The sequence below is a fragment of the Heteronotia binoei genome, chromosome 17, assembly GCF_032191835.1.
Source record: "Heteronotia binoei isolate CCM8104 ecotype False Entrance Well chromosome 17, APGP_CSIRO_Hbin_v1, whole genome shotgun sequence".
Lineage (NCBI taxonomy): Eukaryota > Metazoa > Chordata > Lepidosauria > Squamata > Gekkonidae > Heteronotia > Heteronotia binoei.
Genome location: NC_083239.1, coordinates 42,133,136 through 42,145,297, shown reverse-complemented (window position 1 = coordinate 42,145,297; position 12,162 = coordinate 42,133,136). Strand labels below are relative to the sequence as shown.

General features: G+C 47.2%; 1 protein-coding gene across 4 annotated transcripts in view; it reads left to right on the top strand.

Annotated features, from left to right (window-relative positions):
- The window catches only part of PHLDB3 (pleckstrin homology like domain family B member 3), a 48,616-nt gene extending 36,454 nt beyond the window's left edge, over positions 1–12,162 (top strand). For all 4 annotated transcript variants that reach the window (XM_060258330.1, XM_060258332.1, XM_060258331.1 and 1 more), the window contains 4 exons: positions 1,480–1,536; positions 3,770–3,989; positions 5,990–6,075; positions 11,084–12,162. In XM_060258330.1, coding sequence (XP_060114313.1) covers positions 1,480–1,536; positions 3,770–3,989; positions 5,990–6,075; positions 11,084–11,218 — 498 coding nt within the window. In that variant the 3' untranslated portion in view covers positions 11,219–12,162. The remainder of the gene's footprint in view (positions 1–1,479; positions 1,537–3,769; positions 3,990–5,989; positions 6,076–11,083) is intronic.

Below are 12,162 nucleotides of genomic sequence, written 5' to 3'. Positions count from 1 at the left end.
ATGCCCCCTCCCCAAGTTGCATCTGAAGAAGTGAGTTCTGGTCGTTTTGTAGAAAAATAGGTGGTGGAGCTCATTATTAGCATATGCCACCCCCCACCAGCCAAAAGCAACATGACACAAGAAGGGAGAGCCCTGGGCGAGTGAGGCCTGCTTGGGCTGGCTAAAGATCTAGCCAGCCCAAGCAGGCCTCACTTGCCTGGGGCTCTCCTGCTTCCCCCCCACCCCCAGTCAGATCACCAGCAAGCCACCCCCCACCCAAAATCACATCAGAAGTGGAGAAAGGGTGATGCAGTCTTCTCCAGGGGCTAATGAGTGGTGCTGGGGGCGTGGCAAAGCCCCTGGTGGCTGGCTGGCTGCCCGCTCTCCTCCAGAGATTGTTATGCAGCTGCACCTACTATTCAATGGACAAGGTAGGCGGGAGGAGGAGGAGGGGGAACCCTCAGAAAGGTTCAGGAGCTGGGCTCCTGTGAACTGCTGAATTCAAGCCCTGTTTATTAGTCCTTAAGGGGCCACTGGACTTCTGTTTTGTTTCACCCCAACAGCCTGTCAAAATCTGGCCCTTCACAGCAGCCATTTAGGAACGGTCACCACTAGGAGGAGCTCTTCACAGCTCTCCAATCCAGCCTCGGACTCTCACCTCTGCAGATCTTTTGAAAGTTATTTCAGTGTGTGTTTGACATTTTATGTCTTTTGAAATAGCTTGGAAGGCCATTTTCATTACTGTAGTTGTGTATCCGGAGCTGCCAGGCTTACTTCAGAAAAAAACGGTTTTTCTCTTATCGTTGAGAGCAGACGTGTGTAGAGTGCCTGGGTTGCGGGAGATCCAGGTTCGAATCCTTACTCTGCCAACGGAAGCTCACGAAATGACCTTCAGCCAGTCACTCCCCCTCAAACTCCCCTGCCTCGGGGGGTTATTGTTGCGAAGATAAACTGAAGCAAGAGAAAACATCATGCACTGCTTTGGTTCTCCCCGGCGGAGGGAAGCGGGCCTATAATTATCTAAAATAAATCTTAAAAGGACGTTAAATGTACCTTTCCCTTTAAATGACTAAGATTTCCTCCTTTGCTGTGAATAGACAGAACTCAGGAGTTCTACCCACGTGTCTCTTTCCTGTAAACTCCCAAATTTCATCATACAAAATCCAGGAATCCCTCAGTCACCAGCACCCCCCCGCTGCTTTTTGTGTCAGAGACAGACACCATTCCAGGAACAGAACCCCAGCATCCTTCCCCCTCCCCCCCCCACCACACTTCTAACCTTGAGTAACCTTTCTCATCTGCCTTTCACATGGCTTCCAGAACAAGGAAGTTGAAAGTTTCACTTTGTCAGCTTGCCCGTCTGTGCATGTCTGTGAAGGATTGGGTGGCAGAGATCTAAACCAGGCCAGGAAACTGAAGGGTGGAGATTGTCTTCCCCCTCTGGCCCTGCTATGTCCTGTCTTGCCCCTGTGCTCTTCGCTTACGGCTGTTTCCCCCCAGGAAGCCAAGAGAGCCGCCGAGGAGGCCAGACGCATGGAGCTGCCCACGTCGACCAAGGTAAGGCGGCTTGTGGATTGGGTCTGCTGTCAGGATAGAATTAAACTCGGCGGTTGCTTTTTGTCCATCCTTTTGAACAAGGGAGCCTGAGCCGGGTTAGCTTTGCCAGGACCTCTCTCTCTTTCTCTCTGTAGGGGGGCAGCGCTGAGGTTTACCTGTGTTTACATGTTTAGTAAGAAATCATCCCGTAAAAAGTCTGCCGTGGAAACGGTCGGAAACGGCTGGTGCTTGCACGGGGGACTGCCTTTACCTTTTTAAAGAAAGGAACCAACCTGAGCACAGAATGATAGAATCACAGAGTTGGATCTTCAGGGTCATCTAGTCAAACCTGAATTTTCCTATAGTAGTCGGGTTAGAACTGATAGAAGGAAGTCCTTCTTCACCCAAAGGATGATTAACTCATGGCATTCACTGCCACAGGAGGTGGTGGCGGCTGCAAGCATAGACAGCTTCAAGAGGGGACTGGATAAGCACATGGAGCAGAGGTCCATCAGTGACTGTTAGCTACAGCTTATCGTTGGGACTCTCTGTCTGGGGCAGCGATGCTCTGTATTCTTGGTGCTTGGGGGGACACAGTGGGAGGGTTTCTAGTGTCCTGGCCCCACTAGTGGACCTCCTGATGGCAACTTGGGGGTTTTTTGGCCACTGTGTGACACAGAGTGTTAGACTGGATGGGCCATTGGCCTGATCCAACATGGCTTCTCTTATGTTCTAATCCCCTGCACAAAGCAGGAAACCCACAAGTACCTCCCCCCACCCATACACTCCAATGACATGCTCCATGCTCAGAAGATGGCAAAAAACAACAACACCCCACCCTATAAGATTCCTGGAAACTGGCCTGGAGAAAAATTTGCTCCCTGACCCCAAAGTGGCAATCAGCATTTCCCTGGGAGTGTAAGAAAGGGCCATGAGAACTAAGCACTGATGCAACCCTTCCTGCCCTCCATCTCATGATTGACCCAAGTTCACAGGATCAGCATTGCTGTCAGACGGCCATCTAGCCTCTGCTTAAAAACCTCCAAAGGAGGAGAGCCCACCACCTCCCCAGGAAGCCTGTTCCACTGAGGAACTGCCCTGTTGGGAAGTTCTTCCTAACATTCAGTCAAAAACTAATTTCAACCCGTTGGTTCTGGTCTGCCCTTCTGGGGCAACAGAAAACAACTCTGTACCATCCTCTACAGGACAGCCCTTCAAGTACTTGAAGATGGCGATCATATCACCTCTCAGTCATCTCCTCTCCATGCTAAACATACCCAACTCCTTCAGCATATGTGGAGTGCATTTCCAATATTGCGAGTAGTTCAAGAAAGGCCCCTTGGATAGCACCTTACAAGCTGACAAGATATTCAGAGTTTGAGTTTTCAGTAGTCAAAACTCCCTTCTTCTGATGCAAAGTGAGCTTGGACTCTCAAAAAACCATACCCAGGAAATCTCACCAGTCTCTAAAGTGCCATATTTATAGTGCTTTCTGTAGACCAGGGCTTTTTTTGCTAGCAGGAACTCCTTTGCATATTAGGCCACGCCTCACAATGTAGCCAATCCTCCAAGAGCTTACAGGGCTCTTCTTATAGGGCCTACTGCAAGCTCCAGGTGGATTGGCTACATCAGGGGTGTGTGGCCTAATATGCAAAGGAGTTCCTGCTACAAAAAAAAGCCCTGCTGATCACCATTTGGGAGTATGTTGCCAGCTACCCTCTGAAACTCTTTTGGATGGGTGTGTATCTTTGCCCTAATCTGAAACTGGTAAATGTGTTGGGAATCTTGGCGTGAGAATTGGAATCCATCATACAAGAGCATACAGTTGATGCTGACCTCTATCTGCCCCGGGCAGGGTTCCCAAGCAGCGGATAACATCTCCACACCCAAGATGACAGTGTCCTAGATGGGAGTTCTCGTACTACCTCTCCCGATTTTTTTTTAATAAACTATTTTTGTTTATATTATTATTTTCAATCATAAAAATAAGAAAAAAATCATAAAAATAAAAATCATAAAAATAAAAAAAACCCCATAAAATCAAGATTTACAAAGTGCAAACATAAAAATAATTATAATTATAACAGTTGATCAGTACCATGGGCATTATATTATATTAAATTACACTGAAAATGCCGCAAGCCAAAAGAAATCAAGCCAGTGTGTTGCAGGAATAAAGCGAATAGAATTAAAGCCACCAGCTGGTTTTTATAAAATGAAAGTGTTGATGTCCTTGTGTGCTGCTCCCCTGTAGATTCCCGACCCCGTGGAGATCCGGGAGCTGAAGCCAGCTGCGTTCGACCTGCGCAAACACCTGGAGGCATCGGGGCATAGTGTGGATACCTGCCCGCAGGTGCGGGTAACCAGCAAGGCCTGCAAAGGTTACCTGGTCAAGATGGGTGGCAGGATCAAGACCTGGAAAAAGCGCTGGTTCACCTTTGACCGCCAGAAGCGTGTCCTGGCATACTATGCAGGTGAGAGAGAGAAAGTGCATCGTCTATCCAGAGTGTGCTGGATGACGTGAGGTGCCTCAGATCACACAACAACTCGAAAGGGGCAATTTGATCAAACGAATGGAGAAAGAGAAACTTTCTTGAGCTATTTCCTTTGATGTCAAACAAGAAACACAATCCACGAAATTAATTTTTTGTGGATTTTGTTTCTTGTTTCTGTATTTTACATGGGCCAAATGTTTAAATGCATTTGTCCTGTCCGTATTCCAGTCTTGCCAGTTGCACACGCCTTAGTAACACCCAGGCTTGACTACTGGAACACAGTCTGAGCGGGGCTGCTCTTGAAGACTACAGCTGGTGCAAAATGCAGCTGAAACCACTTTTTACTGCTGTATGCCATTGCAATTGTATTAAGCCAGTGTTATATTACACACACTGGCTTTCAGTTCATTGGATTTAGACTGTGGTGGGTGAGGAGGATGGCTTCTCTTATTTATAATTGTAATGATTTTCAGTTGTTTCCTAAATATGTACTATGAACTGCCTCATGGATTGGATTGAGTTGGAAAGAAAAATGCTAAATAAATCAAACCAGTCAGGATATCAGTAATTCCCCAGTGAGAATTTGAACCTGGCTGTCTACAAACTAGATAACCGGAGTGGTAAAGTGAATAGAATCAGGGACTAGGACCCTGAGTAACCTGAGTTCAAATCCCCACTTCTCCCATGGCAGCTTGCTGGGTGACCTTGAGCCCGTCACAAACTTTCAGCTTGGCCTACCTCACAGGGGGATTGTGGGAAAATGGAGGTGGGGAGAATGATATTCTAAGCCACTTTGAGTCCAAACTGCAAGGACAAAAGTGGGATATAAATAAAATATACCCAGGACTTTTATTTTTTTGTAGCAGGAACTCCTTTGCATACTAGGCCACCCACCCCTGATGTAGCCAATCCTCCAAGAGCTTACAAGGCTCTTTGTCTGGAGCCTACTGTAAGCTCCAGGAGGATTGGCTACATCAGGAGGGTATGGCCTAATATGCAAAGGAGTTTCTGCTGCAAAAAAAGCCCTGCCTATACCACACTTGTGCCTCCATGATCCTGTCATCTCCATGATCATGGCAAATCTGTACAAGGGGCTAAAAACAAAATTCCTGAATCAAGGAGAACTTGCCTATGTGAAGCAAATGGAGCACGACCGAGTAACTAATTCTGGCAGCCAATCATTGTCTTGACTTCCGGGGAACTATTTCGGTTACCAGTCCAGTTTCTGCGATTTCTCTCAGCATTGATCACACACAGTTAAGCTCCCCTCAATGCACAGTGTGCACTCCTAGAAATGTGTGCATCTTTTCTTCAAAATGAGAACTCTGGGCTGAATCCTGTCCCTCTACCACCATTCAGAGGGGTTTTCTGAATTTTTGCGCAACCGCAGTCCAGTGTTCCCTCTAAGCTGCAGAGCCTGGTGAGCAAAAATTCTACTTTGTGAGCTAGTGGCATTAAAGTTGTGAGCTACTGCATCAATTAGTGTGCTCTGAGGCCATTTTTCCTGAGCAAAGACAAAAATGTGTGAGCTGGAGGCTTAAAATCTGTGAGCTAGCTCCTGCTAAATCAGCTTAGAGGGGACACTGCCATAGTCTAAACGTAGCCCCTCTTTGCATTTGACATATCTTCTACTGAATCAGACCCTTGGTCCATCAAAGTCAGTATTGTCTTCTCAGACTGGCAGCGGCTCTCCAGGGTCTCAAACTGAGGTTTTTCACACCTCTTCGCCTGGACCCTTTTTTGGAGATGCCGGGGATTGAACCTGGGACCTTCTGCTTACCAAGCAGATGCTCTACCACTGAGCCACCATCCCATACATGTTTTTAGGCAAGCTGAACCTCAGGTGGAGTGTTTGTGTTTGGGATCAGAGCTGCGCACCCAAGACGCTCATCTGTCTCCCTCTTTTCTGCATCCCCCCCACCCTTTCTACATCCTTCGACTTCCACCATTAATGCAGATTCCTGTCTCTCTCATTTCAGACAAAGAAGAGACCAAGCTCAAAGGTGTGATTTACTTCCAAGCTATTGAAGAGGTCTATTACGATCATCTCCGCAGTGCCTTCAAGGTATCGAGGAAGCTTCTTTTCTCCCCTGCAGTTCTTCTCTCAGTGATGTGGATGGGGTATCCCCCCTCCCCATAGTTCTCTGATGCCACTTCTTTCCCTAAGCACAATCCTCTTCCCCGTTGCTCAGCTGTTTCATCCTTTCTTGTGCAGCTCCTTTAAGTTCAAAGGGACTGCATAAGAAAGCACAAAAAGCCCCATTGATGGACCTCCTGATGGTGCCTGGTTTTTTTGGGCTACTGTGTGACACAGAGTGTTGGACTGGAAGGGCCATTGGCCTGATCCAACATGGGTTTCCCTTATGTTCTTATGTGACACAGAGTGTTGGACTGCAAGGGCCATTGGCCTGATCCAACATGGGTTTCCCTTATGTTCTTATGTAACACAGAGTGTTGGATTGGAAGGGCCATTGGCCTGATCCATCATGGGTTTCCCTTATGTTCTTATGTAACACAGAGTGTTGGACTGGAAGGGCCATTGGCCTGATCCATCATGGGTTTCCCTTATGTTCTTATGTAACACAGAGTGTTGGACTGGAAGGGCCATTGGCCTGATCCATCATGGGTTTCCCTTATGTTCTTATGTGACACAGAGTGTTGGACTGGATGGGCCATTGGCCTGATCCATCATGGGTTTCCCTTATGTTCTTATGTGACACAGAGTGTTGGACTGGAAGGGCCATTGGCCTGATCCAACATGGGTTTCCCTTATGTTCTTATGTGACACAGAGTGTTGGACTGGATGGGCCACTGGCCTGATCCAACATGGCTTCTCTTATGTTCTTATGTGACACAGAGTGTTGGACTGGAAGGGCCATTGGCCTGATCCATCATGGGTTTCCCTTATGTTCTTATGTGACATAGAGTGTTGGACTGGATGGGCCATTGGCCTGATCCATCATGGGTTTCCCTTATGTTCTTATGTAACACAGAGTGTTGGACTGGAAGGGCCATTGGCCTGATCCATCATGGGTTTCCCTTATGTTCTTATGTAACACAGAGTGTTGGACTGGAAGGGCCATTGGCCTGATCCATCATGGGTTTCCCTTATGTTCTTATGTGACACAGAGTGTTGGACTGGATGGGCCATTGGCCTGATCCATCATGGGTTTCCCTTATGTTCTTATGTGACACAGAGTGTTGGACTGGAAGGGCCATTGGCCTGATCCAACATGGGTTTCCCTTATGTTCTTATGTGACACAGAGTGTTGGACTGGATGGGCCACTGGCCTGATCCAACATGGGTTTCCCTTATGTTCTTATGTGACATAGAGTGTTGGACTGGATGGGCCATTGGCCTGATCCAACATGGGTTTCTCTTATGTTCTTATGTGACATAGAGTGTTGGACTGGATGGGCCATTGGCCTGATCCAACATGGGTTTCCCTTATGTTCTTATGTGACATAGAGTGTTGGACTGGATGGGCCACTGGCCTGATCCAACATGGGTTTCTCTTATGTTCTTATGTGACACAGAGTGTTGGACTGGATGGGCCACTGGCCTGATCCAACATGGGTTTCTCTTATGTTCTTATGTGACATAGAGTGTTGGACTGGATGGGCCATTGGCCTGATCCAACATGGGTTTCCCTTATGTTCTTATGTGACATAGAGTGTTGGACTGGATGGGCCATTGGCCTGATCCAACATGGGTTTCTCTTATGTTCTTATGTGACATAGAGTGTTGGACTGGATGGGCCATTGGCCTGATCCAACATGGGTTTCCCTTATGTTCTTATGTGACACAGAGTGTTGGACTGGAGGGGCCACTGGCCTGATGCAACAGGGCTTCTCTTATGTTCTTATGTGACACAGAGTGTTGGACTGGATGGGCCACTGGCCTGATCCAACATGGCTTCTCTTATGTTCTTATGTGACACAGAGTGTTGGACTGGAAGGGCCATTGGCCTGATCCATCATGGGTTTCCCTTATGTTCTTATGTGACATAGAGTGTTGGACTGGATGGGCCATTGGCCTGATCCATCATGGGTTTCCCTTATGTTCTTATGTGACACAGAGTGTTGGACTGGAAGGGCCATTGGCCTGATCCATCATGGGTTTCCCTTATGTTCTTATGTGTCATAGAGTGTTGGACTGGAAGGGCCATTGGCCTGATCCATCATGGGTTTCCCTTATGTTCTTATGTAACACAGAGTGTTGGACTGGAAGGGCCATTGGCCTGATCCATCATGGGTTTCCCTTATGTTCTTATGTGACACAGAGTGTTGGACTGGATGGGCCATTGGCCTGATCCATCATGGGTTTCCCTTATGTTCTTATGTGACACAGAGTGTTGGACTGGAAGGGCCATTGGCCTGATCCAACATGGGTTTCCCTTATGTTCTTATGTGACACAGAGTGTTGGACTGGATGGGCCACTGGCCTGATCCAACATGGGTTTCTCTTATGTTCTTATGTGACATAGAGTGTTGGACTGGATGGGCCATTGGCCTGATCCAACATGGGTTTCCCTTATGTTCTTATGTGACATAGAGTGTTGGACTGGATGGGCCATTGGCCTGATCCAACATGGGTTTCTCTTATGTTCTTATGTGACATAGAGTGTTGGACTGGATGGGCCATTGGCCTGATCCAACATGGGTTTCCCTTATGTTCTTATGTGACATAGAGTGTTGGACTGGATGGGCCACTGGCCTGATCCAACATGGGTTTCTCTTATGTTCTTATGTGACACAGAGTGTTGGACTGGATGGGCCATTGGCCTGATCCAACATGGGTTTCCCTTATGTTCTTATGTGACATAGAGTGTTGGACTGGATGGGCCATTGGCCTGATCCAACATGGGTTTCCCTTATGTTCTTATGTGACACAGAGTGTTGGACTGGAGGGGCCACTGGCCTGATGCAACAGGGCTTCTCTTATGTTCTTATGTGACACAGAGTGTTGGACTGGATGGGCCACTGGCCTGATCCAACATGGCTTCTCTTATGTTCTTATGTGACACAGAGTGTTGGACTGGAAGGGCCATTGGCCTGATCCATCATGGGTTTCCCTTATGTTCTTATGTGACATAGAGTGTTGGACTGGATGGGCCATTGGCCTGATCCATCATGGGTTTCCCTTATGTTCTTATGTGACACAGAGTGTTGGACTGGAAGGGCCATTGGCCTGATCCATCATGGGTTTCCCTTATGTTCTTATGTGACATAGAGTGTTGGACTGGAAGGGCCATTGGCCTGATCCATCATGGGTTTCCCTTATGTTCTTATGTAACACAGAGTGTTGGACTGGAAGGGCCATTGGCCTGATCCATCATGGGTTTCCCTTATGTTCTTATGTGACACAGAGTGTTGGACTGGATGGGCCATTGGCCTGATCCATCATGGGTTTCCCTTATGTTCTTATGTGACACAGAGTGTTGGACTGGAAGGGCCATTGGCCTGATCCAACATGGGTTTCCCTTATGTTCTTATGTGACACAGAGTGTTGGACTGGATGGGCCACTGGCCTGATCCAACATGGGTTTCTCTTATGTTCTTATGTGACATAGAGTGTTGGACTGGATGGGCCATTGGCCTGATCCAACATGGGTTTCCCTTATGTTCTTATGTGACATAGAGTGTTGGACTGGATGGGCCATTGGCCTGATCCAACATGGGTTTCTCTTATGTTCTTATGTGACATAGAGTGTTGGACTGGATGGGCCATTGGCCTGATCCAACATGGGTTTCCCTTATGTTCTTATGTGACATAGAGTGTTGGACTGGATGGGCCACTGGCCTGATCCAACATGGGTTTCTCTTATGTTCTTATGTGACACAGAGTGTTGGACTGGATGGGCCATTGGCCTGATCCAACATGGGTTTCCCTTATGTTCTTATGTGACATAGAGTGTTGGACTGGATGGGCCATTGGCCTGATCCAACATGGGTTTCTCTTATGTTCTTATGTGACATAGAGTGTTGGACTGGATGGGCCATTGGCCTGATCCAACATGGGTTTCCCTTATGTTCTTATGTGACACAGAGTGTTGGACTGGAGGGGCCACTGGCCTGATCCAACAGGGCTTCTCTTATGTTCTTATGTGACACAGAGTGTTGGACTGGATGGGCCACTGGCCTGATCCAACATGGGTTTCTCTTATGTTCTTATGTGACACAGAGTGTTGGACTGGAAGGGCCATTGGCCTGATCCATCATGGGTTTCCCTTATGTTCTTATGCCTGCTCCCTGCCGCTCAGCTGTTTTTTCGTGTGTGTTTTCTGCAAACCCCACTCAGAGGAACTGCAGTTCCTTTAATTGGTGTCGGAAGGCCACGAACTGGTTCGGTTAAAGAATGAACCTCCTGATTCAGTTTTGTGGTTCGTCCACGGACCACGAACAGATACAAACCATATTTTTCCAGTTCTTGCCCATCTCTACTGCTGAACCCAAGGCCTGTCCTGCCCTGCTGGGCAGTTTGTTTCTGGGTTGCCTGCCACACCACAAATACACAATTCAACCATCATGTAGCTCTTAGAACAGAAGCAAAATAACCTCTTACATTGACTTGAACCTTTTTAACTGCGCTCTGACTGCAATAGATAAGTATTTTGCCACTGATAATATCAGAGGTGGAATTCTAGCAGGAGCTCCTTTGCGTATTACACCCCTGATGTAGCTAATCCTCCAGGAGCTTACAAGGCTCTTTTTTGTGGAATTCTAGCAGTTCCTTTGCATATTAGGCCACACCTCCCTGATGTAGCCAATCCTCCAAGAGCTTACAAGGCTCTTTTTTTGTAAGCTCTTGGAGGATTGGCTATATCAGGGGTGTATGGCCTAATATGCATAGGAGCTCCTGCTAGAATTCCACATATTGGATAATATAATCTTACCTTTGTAACAAAACAAAAAAAATTGTGGAACCACGTGTTTGGATGATCACCTAGAAAATGTAAAAATCCAGGCAAATAAAATTGAGGTCTGAAATAAATACTGCAAGATGGTTTAGGTGTGAAACAGCTGCTTTTTTTGCATTTCATCCTTGTTACTTCTTTGCTTCCTTTCACCAGAGCCCCAACCCCAAGCTGACCTTCTGCGTCAAGACATATGACCGTCTCTTCTGTATGGTGGCACCCAGTCCCGAGGCCATGCGCATATGGATAGACGCGATCGTTACGGCAGCAGAGGAGAATGCTCGCTACTAATGGACGCGATCTTCCCAGGACTCGACTCTGCACATTTGACCTCTGCACTTTGACCTCCAGTCCCAAGGTGCTTCCTGGTGTGACTTGTGACTCCTCCCCAAAGGGGAGTTTGACAGCACAGTAGCCAGTGGGAAAGGCTGTTTATTTTTATTTTTGGAAGCCCACAGTTCGTCCAATTGTTGGATCAAAAGGATGGGATCTAAGTACCCAGTGGGCCCCATCATAGAGTTGTTGGCACCTTTAAATCCACTGCCTGAAGATCATAATTTTTAAAGCAAAACAAAACTGGATCAATTAAAAAAATGTAGTTTCTGACGGCTATCAGGAAAGGATTGTGTCTCAGCTGACGGACGTCGGTGCGAATTGCCGTCAGTGTTATGAAATCAAATTCCGCTGAATTCAAACCAACACCTCTGGGGCAATCCCTGGTTAGATATCATCTGCTGAAGAAGCGAGAGACTTTGGAGAGAAGAGACTTGGTGTGAATTTTAACTGGTGACTTGGCCAGAACTTCCACGGAGTGGAAAAGATGCTATTGTCCTGTCCAGTGGGAATCTACCTTCATGAACAAAGGGAAGATAAGACTTGCTCTAACACGAGGTCAGATTTGGCCTTGGTTCTAACTGTTCAAAGCAGCCCTGATTCCCACAATCCCTTGCACTTAGACTTCTGTAACAATTCAAGGTTTTCTTCCCACAATGCCTTGCCCCAGTGCCTTAACATGGATTTGTTTGGAACACAGAAGATGTTCCTACAGTACAGGGAACTCTGGTGGGAACTGCCGTACCTTGAAAACAGGATGGTAAGAACAGGCCCACGGCTGTACAGCACTCGTATTTATTGTATGCTTTGGGACTCTTCTGAAAACATGGGGCACTGTTTCAAGGGAACTGTGTATAAACTTGTAGACTATTTATTATATAAACCTGTTAAGTGGAAACGGA